General features: G+C 41.2%; 1 protein-coding gene across 3 annotated transcripts in view; it reads left to right on the top strand.

Moving 5' to 3' along the window:
- Positions 1 to 12,109, top strand: part of Adam32 (ADAM metallopeptidase domain 32) — a 109,765-nt gene that overhangs the window by 65,314 nt on the left and 32,342 nt on the right. For all 3 annotated transcript variants that reach the window (XR_001841542.3, XM_039094670.2, NM_001170582.1), the window contains 1 exon segment: positions 5,291 to 5,399. Coding sequence is in view for 2 of the 3 variants with exons in the window: in XM_039094670.2 (XP_038950598.1) it covers positions 5,291 to 5,399 (109 nt within the window). In the remaining variant the exon portion in view is untranslated.

A 12,109-nucleotide genomic window follows, 5' to 3' on the forward strand; every position in this document is an offset into this window, starting at 1 on the left:
TTTCTTTGTAAGGACTTTGTGTGGTTTAGGTATAATCATAATTGTGGCTTCATGGAAGGAATTGGGTAATGCTCCTTTTGTTTCTATTTTGTGGAATAGTTTGGACAGTATTGACATTAGGTCTTCTATAAAGGTCTGATAGAATTCTGCACTAAACTCCTCTCATCCTGGGCTTTTTTTGGTTGGGAGACTTTTAATGACTGCCTTTATTTCTTCAGGAGCTATGGGGCTGCTTAGATGGTTTATCTGATCCTGATTTAACTTTGGTGCCTGGTATCTGTCTAGAAAATTGTCCATTTCATCCAGATTTTCCAGTTTTGTTGAGTATAGGCTTTTGTAGTAGGATCTGTTAATTTTTTTGAATTTCCTGTTTCTGTTGTTATGTCTCCCTTTTCATTTCTTTCTTTTTTGTTTTACTTTGAATCTTTTTTATTAGATTTTTTATTTACATTTCAAATGTTATTCCCTTTCCCAGTTTCCTGAACATAAGTCCCCTACCCCATCCCCTTCCCCTTCTTCTATGAGGGTGTTCCCCTCCTCATCCATCTCCCCTTCCTTCCCTGCTCCCTTTTCGTTTCTGAATTTGTTAATTTGGATACTGTCTCTGTGCCCTCTGGCTAGTCTGGCTAAGGGTTTTTCTATCTTGTTGATTTTCTCAGAGAACCAGCTCCTACTATTGTTCATTCTTGGTATAATTATTTTCGTTTCTACTTGGTTGATTTCAGCCCTGAGTTTGATCATTTCCTGCCTTCTACTCCTCTTGGGTGTATTTGTTTCTTTTTGTTTTAGAGCTTTTAGGTGTGCTGTCAAGCTGCTATTGTGTGCTCTCTCCAATTCCCTTTTGGATGTACTATGAGTTTTCCTCTTAGCACAGCTTTCATTGTGTCCCATAAGTTTGGGTATGTTGTGCCTTCATTTTCATTAAATTCTAAAAAGTCCCTAATTTCTTTCTTTATTTCTTCCTTGACCAAGTTATCATTGACTAGAGCATTGTTCAACCTCCATGTGTATGTGGGCTTTTTGTTATTTTTGTTATTACTGAAGAACCAGCCTTAGTCTATGGTGATCTGATAGGATGCATGGGATTATTTCAATCTTCTTGTATCTGTTGAGGTCTGTTTTATGACCAATTATATGGTCAGTTTTGCAGAAGGTACCATAAGGTGCTGGGTTCTAGAGGTGCCATACTGCCTTGGCTATTTTTGATTGTATTCTTACACTGGTCTTTAGTAATTTGGTTGTCCCTAGTGTTGGAAGGCCTGATAGTCCCTGATGGGAGCAGTTTTCAGGTAGAGCTGGTAGTCCCTGGTAGTCTGCAGGCCATAGCAGGTAGTAGCAGGCTTCTGTGCCTACGGACAGTGTTGGTTGGGCCTGATGACCTCAGGCTGCTCGCTGTCCTGGGGTGGGGCAGACCTCTAAGTTATGCAGGTAGAGCTCATGGTCCCAGATGGTTGTAGGCCTCTGTTTTTCCTAGGCAGCAGCAGGCCTTCAGGGATGCAGGCAGAGTTGTGGCCCAAGAAATGGAGTGTAGAGGGTCATGGTGGGGCTTGTGTCTACTGGGTGGGGGCCAAAGGCAGGGAATCAGGATTGGGGGTTTAATCTGGTAGATACTGATAGCTGCAGCTATCTGGGATTTGGTTAGATGGATAGATCAGAAGATGGGGCACACAGGGGACAGGGCACACACCTCAATGCTTCCCGGCTTGCTGGGGGAAGCCAGCAGGCAGAGGCTTGGGGCTTGGCTATCTCTTTTGGTTGTCCTTGGTAGCAGCAGGCCTCCAGGGATGCAGGCAGGGTTTCGCCCTGGGGAAATGTAGTGCAGAGGGAGTGTGGTGGTGCTTACTGCTGCTGGGTTTGTCCAGAGAGGCCAGCAGGCAGGGAACTGGGGGTAGGGCTCTCACCTGGTGGTTGCTGATGTCTGCAGGAGTCTGGGATTGGGGGTAAATTTGGCCACCAACAGCCACCTTTCCAAAACTTTTCTGAAGAAGGCAATGCTATGATGCTTTTCTCCACTGTGCCAAGAAGTAGTTCCTATCTATCACACAGCTTCTAGAAGAGCGGCCTCTTCCTGATCCAACTGAACCCCTGGCCCTGAACCCATGTGTTCTTTCATATATCCACACTGCAGACTCCAGTTCTGCAATTTCTCCATTTTTGCCAGTGTTTCAGACTTCATCTTGGGTACCCCTCCAATTGGACAAGTACTTCAGGAAGCTGATGCTTCCTAGGGCCCTGCTCTAAGCTATGGATGCCAGCTCTGTACCGTAGCTATTGCACACACCTACGTCTTAAGCACTCGAACCATGGGCACAGGAAACCAGTCAACTCCCCAGCAACTGAAGTTGTAGCTCTTTGTGTCTGTCCTCCAAATCCTCAAGCAGATATATTATAAATCCGTGTGCAGCTGGTGCCAGAAGACCTAAACATATACATCAAGTATGAATGGGAATATGGACTGCATTATGGCAGGAACAGGGGAATTTAATCTACCACACTGCAGAAGACAGATGATTTTTCTGACAGATGATCACCTTTTTCAATGGAGAAAAATCCCCCTCTCTGGAAATTTTCACATGGTTCCCTCTGCAAGATCTCTGAATGCTATAGGATTAATAACTCCTCATTCAGACTACAAGAGAGAAAGTAAAATGGGTTTCAGTAGAGTGAAATTGTGCTGGAAAAAAGAACATTTGGAAAGACCACCAAAGAGTTTATTTCAAATATTATTCTTAAAAAGATATCTAGGGGCTGGAGAGATGGCTCTGCCATTAAAAGCCAGGCTCATCAGCAAAATAAAAAGCCCTTTATAGTTGGTCACCAATCTAGCCGTATTTGATGCTAGTCAGTTATATATGCGCCGTAATAATTCTGTAAATATTTATCTAGCAGCCTGATTGGATGAAACAGCCTTCCTACTTTGAGAATACAGACAAGAATTCGGTGAGAGTAACAGGGCTAAGACTAGGGAGTTTCCAACACATGTGGGGCTTGAATTCCAGTGGTGGGGCTTGGTCGCATCAGACAAATGCAAAATTTATGGATAGATAAATAAAAATGTCTAAAATTTAAAAGTGCATGACAATGTGGGTGATCTTAGCGAAAATTGAACAAGTGAACCAACAGTGCAAAACCAGAGCCAGGGTGACAGAAGAAAGCTTAGCTGCCACAAGTGTAAGTCCCAGACACGCTTGTCTGAGGATGTGAAACTCCAGAAGAAATGTGAGCAGTGAGAAGGAACAGTCAAGGGATGGTTTGGAAGTAGCATCCAGGGTGAGAAGTGCAGCTGATGTCTTAGCAGTTTGTAGAGTGTGGGTGTGAACAGTTCCCAATCATTCATTCATTCAATCATTCATTCATTCATTCAATGAGTGTAGTGTGAGTACATTGTCACTCTCCTCAGACATAGACCAGAAATGGGCATCAGAACCCATTACCGATGGTTATAAGCCACCTTGTGGTTGCTGGGAATTGAACTAGGACTTCGGGAAGAGCAATCAGTGCTCTTAACTGCCGAGTCATCTCTCCAGGTCCTCTGACGCTCTTAGGAACACCCAACCATAAGTATATTCTGGTTTCTGCTTCATAACTGCAGTTTTGCTACAGAGCGGTGTCTCAGGTTCTAAGACCATCAGAAATATGTGTTTCCCCGCGATTGGGACCCACAGGTGGAGGATCATTGATGTAAGGCCTGGAGGGGAGTATGGCTAAAACCTGGAGGGGAGTATGGCTAGAACATAGTGTATCAGGATAAGAAGAGTAGTGTGTGTGTGTGTGTGTGTGTGTGTGTGTGTGTGTGTGTGTGTGTGTGTGTGTGTGTATGTGATTGGCCAGTTGAAATGTTTAAGTAAGAGACTAAAAATATGGTTTTAGTTTTTAAAAGATCATTGTACTTTGTATTTCGGTAGTAGATCATGTGGATGGGAATCTTTGGAAAGTAATATATATGGTAGACAAGAAGAGATGTGACCCTACTTACACTGTACTTAGGGGGTTTATCGAGAAGACTCCAATTAAGAGACGGAAAGGGAAATGGACTAAAAAACCACTTTTAAGTTTGGCCTCATCATCTAACTCACTACTGTCATAAAATAAAAGAGTATGGGGAGGCAGGATTTGGTTCGATATAGGAAGCTGCAATACCCATTAGTCAAAGCTGAGAAGTGTTCCATGTCAGGTAAGTATGCTTAATGTTTTTGTGTGCTCTGTCTCACCTGATGGAAACCACTTTCTCCTATGTTTAATTATCTCTAATAGTTGTCAGGAGAGGCAATGCCAAGCTCTCTAGTACCCCGTGATATTTTTAAAGTATTATCTCAATTGTTTATAGTACTTACCCTGTATCTTGTTACCCTAGTACCCTCTATGAGTAACAGTGTGCTAAAATGCATCTATTATCCAATTGTATCTCATAGGACTTGATAATGTAGCACAGGACACCTACATCTTATTTCTAGATAGGCGACTTCTATGACTTAGAAGACTTCAGTAAGGGATTTAAGGGAGCATTTAGCAGATGATGTCACATTTCCAAAGTGCTTTCCTTTTAGTGTCTCAGTCTTCCTCTGGGCAACAAAGTTTGATCTGATGTGAGTCCCTAATCACACTAATGGGCAGGCGTGTATAAGATGCACCCCACTAGTTTCATTTCCAGTGGCTGTGATGAAATACCCCAATTAAAGCAACTTGGGGGAGAATGTTTATGATTCCGGGTTAAAGTTCATAATTGCAGGAAAGCATAGGCCAACCTGATCTAGATAATTCTTTCTGGAGGCATTATTCCCATATGATGATATATTGTTATGTTGACATTAAAACCATGAATGATTTTAGTGATTGCAACCTAACCTATCCCCCCCCCCCAACACCTTCTATTAATGCCACTAACTTACAGATCCACAGTGGATTAATACCTTGAATAGGGCAGATACCTCGTCCATGATTGCTTATGATACCCAGGACTAAGCCTCCAGTGATAAGCCTTTGGGAAAACTTACCTCCTATCTAAGCAATGGTGCCTTTTTTGTTGTTTTCTTGAACAAAGCCTTGTGCTCTACCCGTGCATGCATAACTCTCCTTTCTCTTGTATTTTATGTCACAGAAATGAATACAGTGTATCAAGGTAGCATCGCATCATAGTCATGAACACTGTCTTTCACTTTAGTTCTTTCTCTGTCCTTACTACCTTCTGAGTTAGGGAATAGTGGAGATAGAGGTAAGGAAACATGGTGTATTAGGACACAGAGAAGCATAGATATATAATCTAATCTAAATATGTTTCTAATTTTGATAGGTTCAACCAATGCTCCATTTGCCTGCTATGAAGAAATCCAGGGCCAAAATGATAGGTTTGGCAACTGTGGCAAAGACCAGCAAAACAGATACATATTCTGTGGATGGAGGTGTGCCACACAGAACAGTGATACTTTCTATGTTCTATCCTTTCTTACTTAGTTTTTATTTTTAGAATATACCATGAATTCCAGTTGTTTCAATTAGCACATCTGCATGGAAGGTACTCTGAAGCCCAAACAAAGGTCCAGGCTTGGACACTGTTGTGCTTCGGGATAACAGTTTAAGATATTTATTTACAGGTGATCATGCAGCCCCTAAATCCAATCTAAAACCAGAAGGATACCTACAGAGCCTTCTCCTCAACAGCTATGGATTTTCTTGCTTGTGAAAATGATCCCTTTGATGGTTTACCTAAGATGAACATTACTCCACATTTATAAATTAAGCTCACTCTCTCCTACATCTTCAGAGAGAGCTTCTTCATAATTTGTCCCTGAGTTTAATAAAAATATTTATTTAGATCCTATTATGTACTAGACACTGGGTTAAATAATAATCAGCAATGCACATGCATGCGCACATGCTCATGTCATTTATAGGCTTTGAAGCTTGTTCTTGTTTTTGTTTTTTTTGTTTTTTGTTGTTTGTTTGTTTTTCATTTTTTCTGGAGCTGCAGACCGAACCCAGTGCTCTACCACTGAGCTAAATCTCCAACCCCTTGAAGTTTGTTTTTACTTATTCATTTTAATCCCCCTCCCAGTCGCACCCTCCCACAGTCCTTCCCCATCATCCCTCTTCTCCTATGAGCTGCTGTCCCTCACCCCAGATATCCTCCCCATCTCACCCAACACTTCAAGTCTCTGTGAGGTTAGGTACTTCTTCTCCCACTGAGGCCAGATAAGGCAGCCCAGCTAGAAGAGTATATCTCATGTACAAGTAACAACTTTTGTGATAGCTCCCGCTCCAGTTATTTGACCCACACAAAGGCCAAGCTGCTCTTTGGTTGGTGGTTCAGACTCTGAGAGCCCTATGGGTCCAGGTTAGCTGACTTGGTTGGTCTTCCTATGGAGTTCCAATTCCCTTCAGGGCCTGAAATCAATCCTCCTACGCTTCCATAAGAGTCCCCAACCTCCATCCACTGTTTGGCTGTGGGTGTCTGTAACTGACTGAGTCAGATGCTGGGTGGAGCCTCTCAGGACAAATTGTTCCTGTCTGCAAGCATAACAGAGCATCATTAATAGCATCAGGGATTGGTGCTTGGCCATGGGATGGGTCTCCTGTTGGGCCGGTTATTGGTTGGCCATCTCTGCTCCATCTCCCTTGCCTGCGTTACTGGTAGACAGGACATATTTTGGGTTGAACGTTTTGTGGGTGGGTTGGTGTCTCTATTGCTCCACTGGGGTTCCTGTCTGGCTACAAGAGGTGGCCTCTTCAGGTTCCATAGCCCCAGTGCTGTGAGTCACAGCTAAGGTCATCCCCATTGATTCTTGGGCACCTCCCTTATCCCAGGTCTCTGTCTTTTCCTGGAGATGCCCCCTTCTCACTCCCATAAGTTGCAGATTTCCATTCATTTTCATGGCTATCTGGCCATTTCTTCTGTCCTTCCCCACACCTGATCCTAAACCTCATATTCCCCTCCTTACCCAGTTCTCTCCCAGTTCCCTTCCACCATCTGCCTCTTAAAACTATTTCATTCCCCCTGCTAAGTGAAACTCAAGCTTCCTCACTTGGGCCTTTCTTCTTGTTTAGCTTCTTTGGGTCTGTGGAGTGTAGCACGGTTATCCTGTACCTTATGGCTAATATCTACTTATGAGTACACACCATGCATGTCCTTTTGGGATTGCTTTCCTCACTCAGGTTAATATTCTCCAGTTCTATCCATTTGCCTGCAAAATTCACGATGTCTTGGTTTTTAATATCTGAATAGTATTCCATCGTGTAGATATAGCACGTTTTCTTTATCCATTCTTCAGTTGAGGGACATCTAGGTTGTTTCCAACTTCTGGCTATTACCAATAAAGCTGCCATGAACACAGATGTTGTGTCTTTGTGGGATGTTGGAACATCTTTTGAGCATATGCCCAGGAGTGGTATAACTGGATCTTCAGGTAGAACTATTCCCCAGTTTTCTGAGAAACCGCCAAATTGATTTCCAAAGTGGTTGTACAAGTTTACACTGCCACCAGCAATGGAAGAGTGTTCCCCTTGTTCCACATCCTTGCCAGGATGTGCTGTCTCTTGAGTTTTTTGATCTTAGTCATTCAGAGGAGTGTGAGGTAGACTCTCAGAGTTGTTTTGATTTGCATTTCCCTGACGACTAAGGACTTCGAACATTTCTTTAAGTGCTTTTGGCCACTTGAGATTCCTCTGTTGAGAATCCTCTGTTTAGTTTTGTACCCCATTTTTGCAATTGGGTTATTTGGGCTGTTGGTGTATAACTTCTGGAGTTCTTTGTAAGTTTTTGATATTGCAGATATTATAATTTCTTTGTAAATTATGGATATTAGCTCTCTGTCAGGTATAGGGTTGGTGAAGAACCTTTTCCAATCTGCAGTCTGCCAATTTGCCCTATTGACAGTGTCCTTTGCCTTACAGAAACTTTGCAGTTTCATGAGGTCCCATTTATCAACTATTGATCCTCGAGCCTGAACTACTGGTGGTGAACTTGTCTCCTGTACTCCAGCCTTACCTTGTCCCAGATTTTAATGGAAATGCTTTAAGTTTCTCCTCATTTAGTTGATGTTGGCTACTGGCTTGCTGTAAATTGCTTTGATTATGTTTAGGTATGTGTCCTGTATCCCTAATTTCTCTAATATTTTTAGCATGAAGAGGTGTTGGATTTCATCAAAGGCTTTTTCAACATCTAATGAGATAATCGTGTAATTTTTTTCTTTCAGTTTGTTTATATGGTGGATTACGTTGATGAATTTTCACATATTAAACCATTCCTGCATCCCTTGAATGAAGCCTACTTGAACTTGATAGATGATGTCTTTGATGTATTCCTGGATTCAGTTTTTCTGTATTTTATTGAGTATTTTTTATTACATCAATATTCATAAAAGTAATCAGTCTGAAGTTCTCTTTGTCTTTGTGTAGTTTAGGTATCAGGGTGACTGGGGCCTCATAGAATGAATTTGGCAGTGTTACTTGTGTTTCTATTTTGTGGAATAGTTTTAGTAGTATTGGAATTAGCTCTTCTTTGAAGTCTGGTAGGATTCTATACTAGAACCTTCTGGCACTGGGTTATTTTTAGTTGAGAGACTTTTAATGGTTGCTTCTATGTCTTTCGGTGTTATAGGGTAAATAGTTTATCTGATCTTGATTTAACTTTGGTAAGTGTTGTCTGTCTATAAAATTCTTAATTTCACTAAGATTTTCCAGTTATGTGGGATAATAGGTTTTTGAAGCAAGATCTAATGATTCTTTGAATTTCCTCAGTGTCCATTGTTATATCTCCCTTTTCATTACTGATTTTGTTCATTTGGATACTATCTCTCTGGCTAGTTTGGCCAAGGGTTTGTCCATTTTGTTGATTTTTCTCAAAGAACCAGCTCTTGGTTTTGTTGATTCTTTTTATTTTTATTTTTTTTGTTGTTGTTGTTTCTTACTTTTCAATTTCAGTCCTGATTTTGATTTTCTCCTCTTTGGCTCTTTGTTGTGCTTTCTTCCTCTTCCTCTTCCTCCTCTTCCTTCTCTTCTTCTTCTCCTTCTCCTCTTCTTCCTCCTCCTCCCCCTCTTCCTCCTCTTTCTCCTCCCCCTCCTCCTCCTCTTCTTCTTCCTTCTTTGGAGCTTTCAGGTGTGCTTTTAAATTGCTGATTTGAGAACTTTCTAATTTCTTTGTGGAGTCACTGAGTACTATAAACTTTGCTCTTGACAGTTTTCATTTGTCCCATAAATTTGGGTATGTTGGGCCCTCATTTCCATTGAATTCTAGAAAGCCTTTAATTTCTTTATTTCTTCCCTGTCCCAGAGATAATCAAGTAAAGAGCTGTCCAATTTCCATGAGTGTGTAGGCAGTCCAGTGTTTCTGTTGTTATTGAAGTTCAGCTTTAATCCATGGTAATCTGATAAGATTCAAGGCATTTTTAATTTTTTTTTGTATCTGTTGAGGCTTGCTTTGTGACAGACTATGTGGTCAGTTTTGGAGGAGGATCTATGAGGTGCTGAGAGGAAGGTATATTCTTTTATGTTTGGGTGAAATATTCTATAGATGTCTGTTAGGTCCATTTGATTCATAATGTCTGTTAGTTTCATTATTTCTCTGTTTAGTTTTTGTCTAGATGTCCTATCAATTGGTTAGCATTTTTATTGGATAATTGAGTTCATTTATGTTGAGAGATATTGACTAGTGATTGTTATTTCCTGCTATTTTGCTATTGGGGTGTGTGTGTGTGTGTGTGTGTGTGTGTGTGTGTGTGTGTGTGTGTGTTTTCCTTGTTTTTGCTGGTATGGAATTACTTACTTCCTGAGATTTTTGAATGTAGTTACCTTCTTGAGTTGGAGGTTTCCTTCTAGTACTTTCTGTAGGGCTGGATTTGTGGCTAGATACTGTTTGAATTTGGATTTGTCTTGAAATATCTTGTTTTCTCCATCTATGGTTTTTGAGAGTTTTGCTGGGTATAATAATCTAGCTTAGCACATGTGGACTTTTAGAAGTTACAAGATATCTATCTAGCCCCTTCTAGATTTTAGATTCTGTATTGAAAAGTTGGGTGTAATTCTGATACATCTGACTTTGTATGCTACTTGGCCTTTTCCCTTGCTGTTTTAGTATTCTTTTTTTTTTTTTTGTTCTATAGATTTCACGTTTTGACTATTATTATTTTCTTTTCTGGTCCAGTCTAATTGGTGTTTTATAAGCTTCCTGTATGTCTGTAGGCATCTCTTTCTTTAGGTTGGGAAAGTTTTCTTTATGATTTTTTTGAGAATATATTCTGGGGACTCTTCACCTTCTTCTGTTCCTATTATTCTTAGGTTAATCTTTTCATGGTATCCCAGATTCTGTGTCAGGAATTTTTTTTAGCTTTAACATTTTCTTTGACTGATGTATCAATTTCTTCTGTCTTCTATTTCTTGTATTCTGTTTGTGAGGCTTGCATCTGTTGTTCTGGTTCCCACCTAGGTTTTCCATCTCAGAATTTCCCCAGTCTGTGTTTTCTTTATTGCTTCTACTTCCACTTTCAGGTCTTGCACAGTTTTATTTATTTCCTTTACCTTTTAAAATTGTATTTTCTTGTTTGTCTTAAGGGACTTGTTTCCTCTTTAAAGAGCTGTATCTGTTTGATCATATTTTCCTGTATTTCTTTAAGGGACTTATCCATTTCCTCTTTACTGGCCTTTATCATGTTTATAAGCTTGGATTTAAGACCATTTTCTTCTGTTTCAGTTGTGTTAGAATATCCAGGGCTTTCTGTAGTAGGTTAGCTGTGCTTTGAAGGCGTCATGTTGCCCTGGCTCTTGTTGATTGTGTTCTTTTGAGGGCCTTTAGCCATCTGGATGGTTTTGGTCCCTGAATGTTCTGGTAGTAGGTATTGGGAGGGGGATGAACCTCAATGATCCTAGTGTGGCAGGCCTATGATAGATATCTGTGGAATATATGGCTCTGTACCTGCAGTTCTGTATGATTCAGGAGTCTCAGGCCCAATGAAGGAGGGTGGAGAGGTGGAGAAGTGGTTTGGCCCAGCAGGTTCAGAGAGCAGAGAAGATGGGTTGGGGAAGGGAAGTTTACCTATATGGTTCAGGAGTCTGATGGAGGTGGAGGAGAGGTGGTGGGAGAATGGAGATACCCCTGGGATAATAGGCTGCTTAGAGCAGCCATTTGTAGGTTCTTAAACATGCCACTTCTTTGATGTGTCCTTGAATTGCTTATGCTTTCCGGTTAAAACTAACTTGTAAGCTTTGGCTCTGTAACTATCCATGGAGCTTTCTGGAACTAATAAGCTAGAATATCACCTTATTTTAAATTTTTATAGGGACCTATTTTATTTGTAGTGGATTTTATCATGTTTAAATAAAGTAGTAAAGTCCTTGAGGGTACATCTAACAAATTTATTGACTATTTTCTGTCACTCACTGATTACTTGATAGTAAATATAAAATCAACAGAGTAAGCAAGGGGACTGTGAGTAACAATGAATTCTTTACATCAGTGGGTTTGAACTTTCTATTCTAAATGTTTATATCAACACATGATATCCTTTTTATGTTGGTGTGAATACAGAATCATTACAAGAATACCCTTGGGAGGGAATAGGGAGGCAAAGTTTAGAACAGAGGCAGAAGGAACATCCATTCAGAGCCTGCCCCACATGTGGCCCATACATATACAGCCACCAAACTAGATAAGATGGATGAAGCAAAGAAGTGCAGGCTGACAGGAACCGGATGTAGATCTGTCCTGAGAGACACAGCCAGAATACAGCAAATACATAGGTGAATGCCAGCAGCAAACCACTGAACTGAGAATGGGACCCTCGTTGAAGGAATCAGAGAAAGAACTGGAAGAGCTTGAAGGGGCTTGAGACCATATGAACAACAATGCCAAGCAACCAGAGCTTCCCAGGGACTAAGCCACTACCAAAGACTATACATGGACTGACCCTGGGCTCCAACCTCATAGGTAGCAATGAATAGCCTAGTAAGAGCACCAGTGGAAGGGGAAGCCCTTGGTCCTGCCAAGACTGAACCCCCAGTGAACATGATTGTTGGGGGGAGGGCGATAATGGGGGGAGGATGGGGAGGCGAACACCCATAGAGAAGGGGAGGGGGAGGGGTTAGGGGATGTTTGCCTGGAAACCGGGAAAGGGAATAACAG

This window comes from Rattus norvegicus, chromosome 16 (genome assembly GCF_036323735.1).
Source record: "Rattus norvegicus strain BN/NHsdMcwi chromosome 16, GRCr8, whole genome shotgun sequence".
NCBI lineage: Eukaryota > Metazoa > Chordata > Mammalia > Rodentia > Muridae > Rattus > Rattus norvegicus.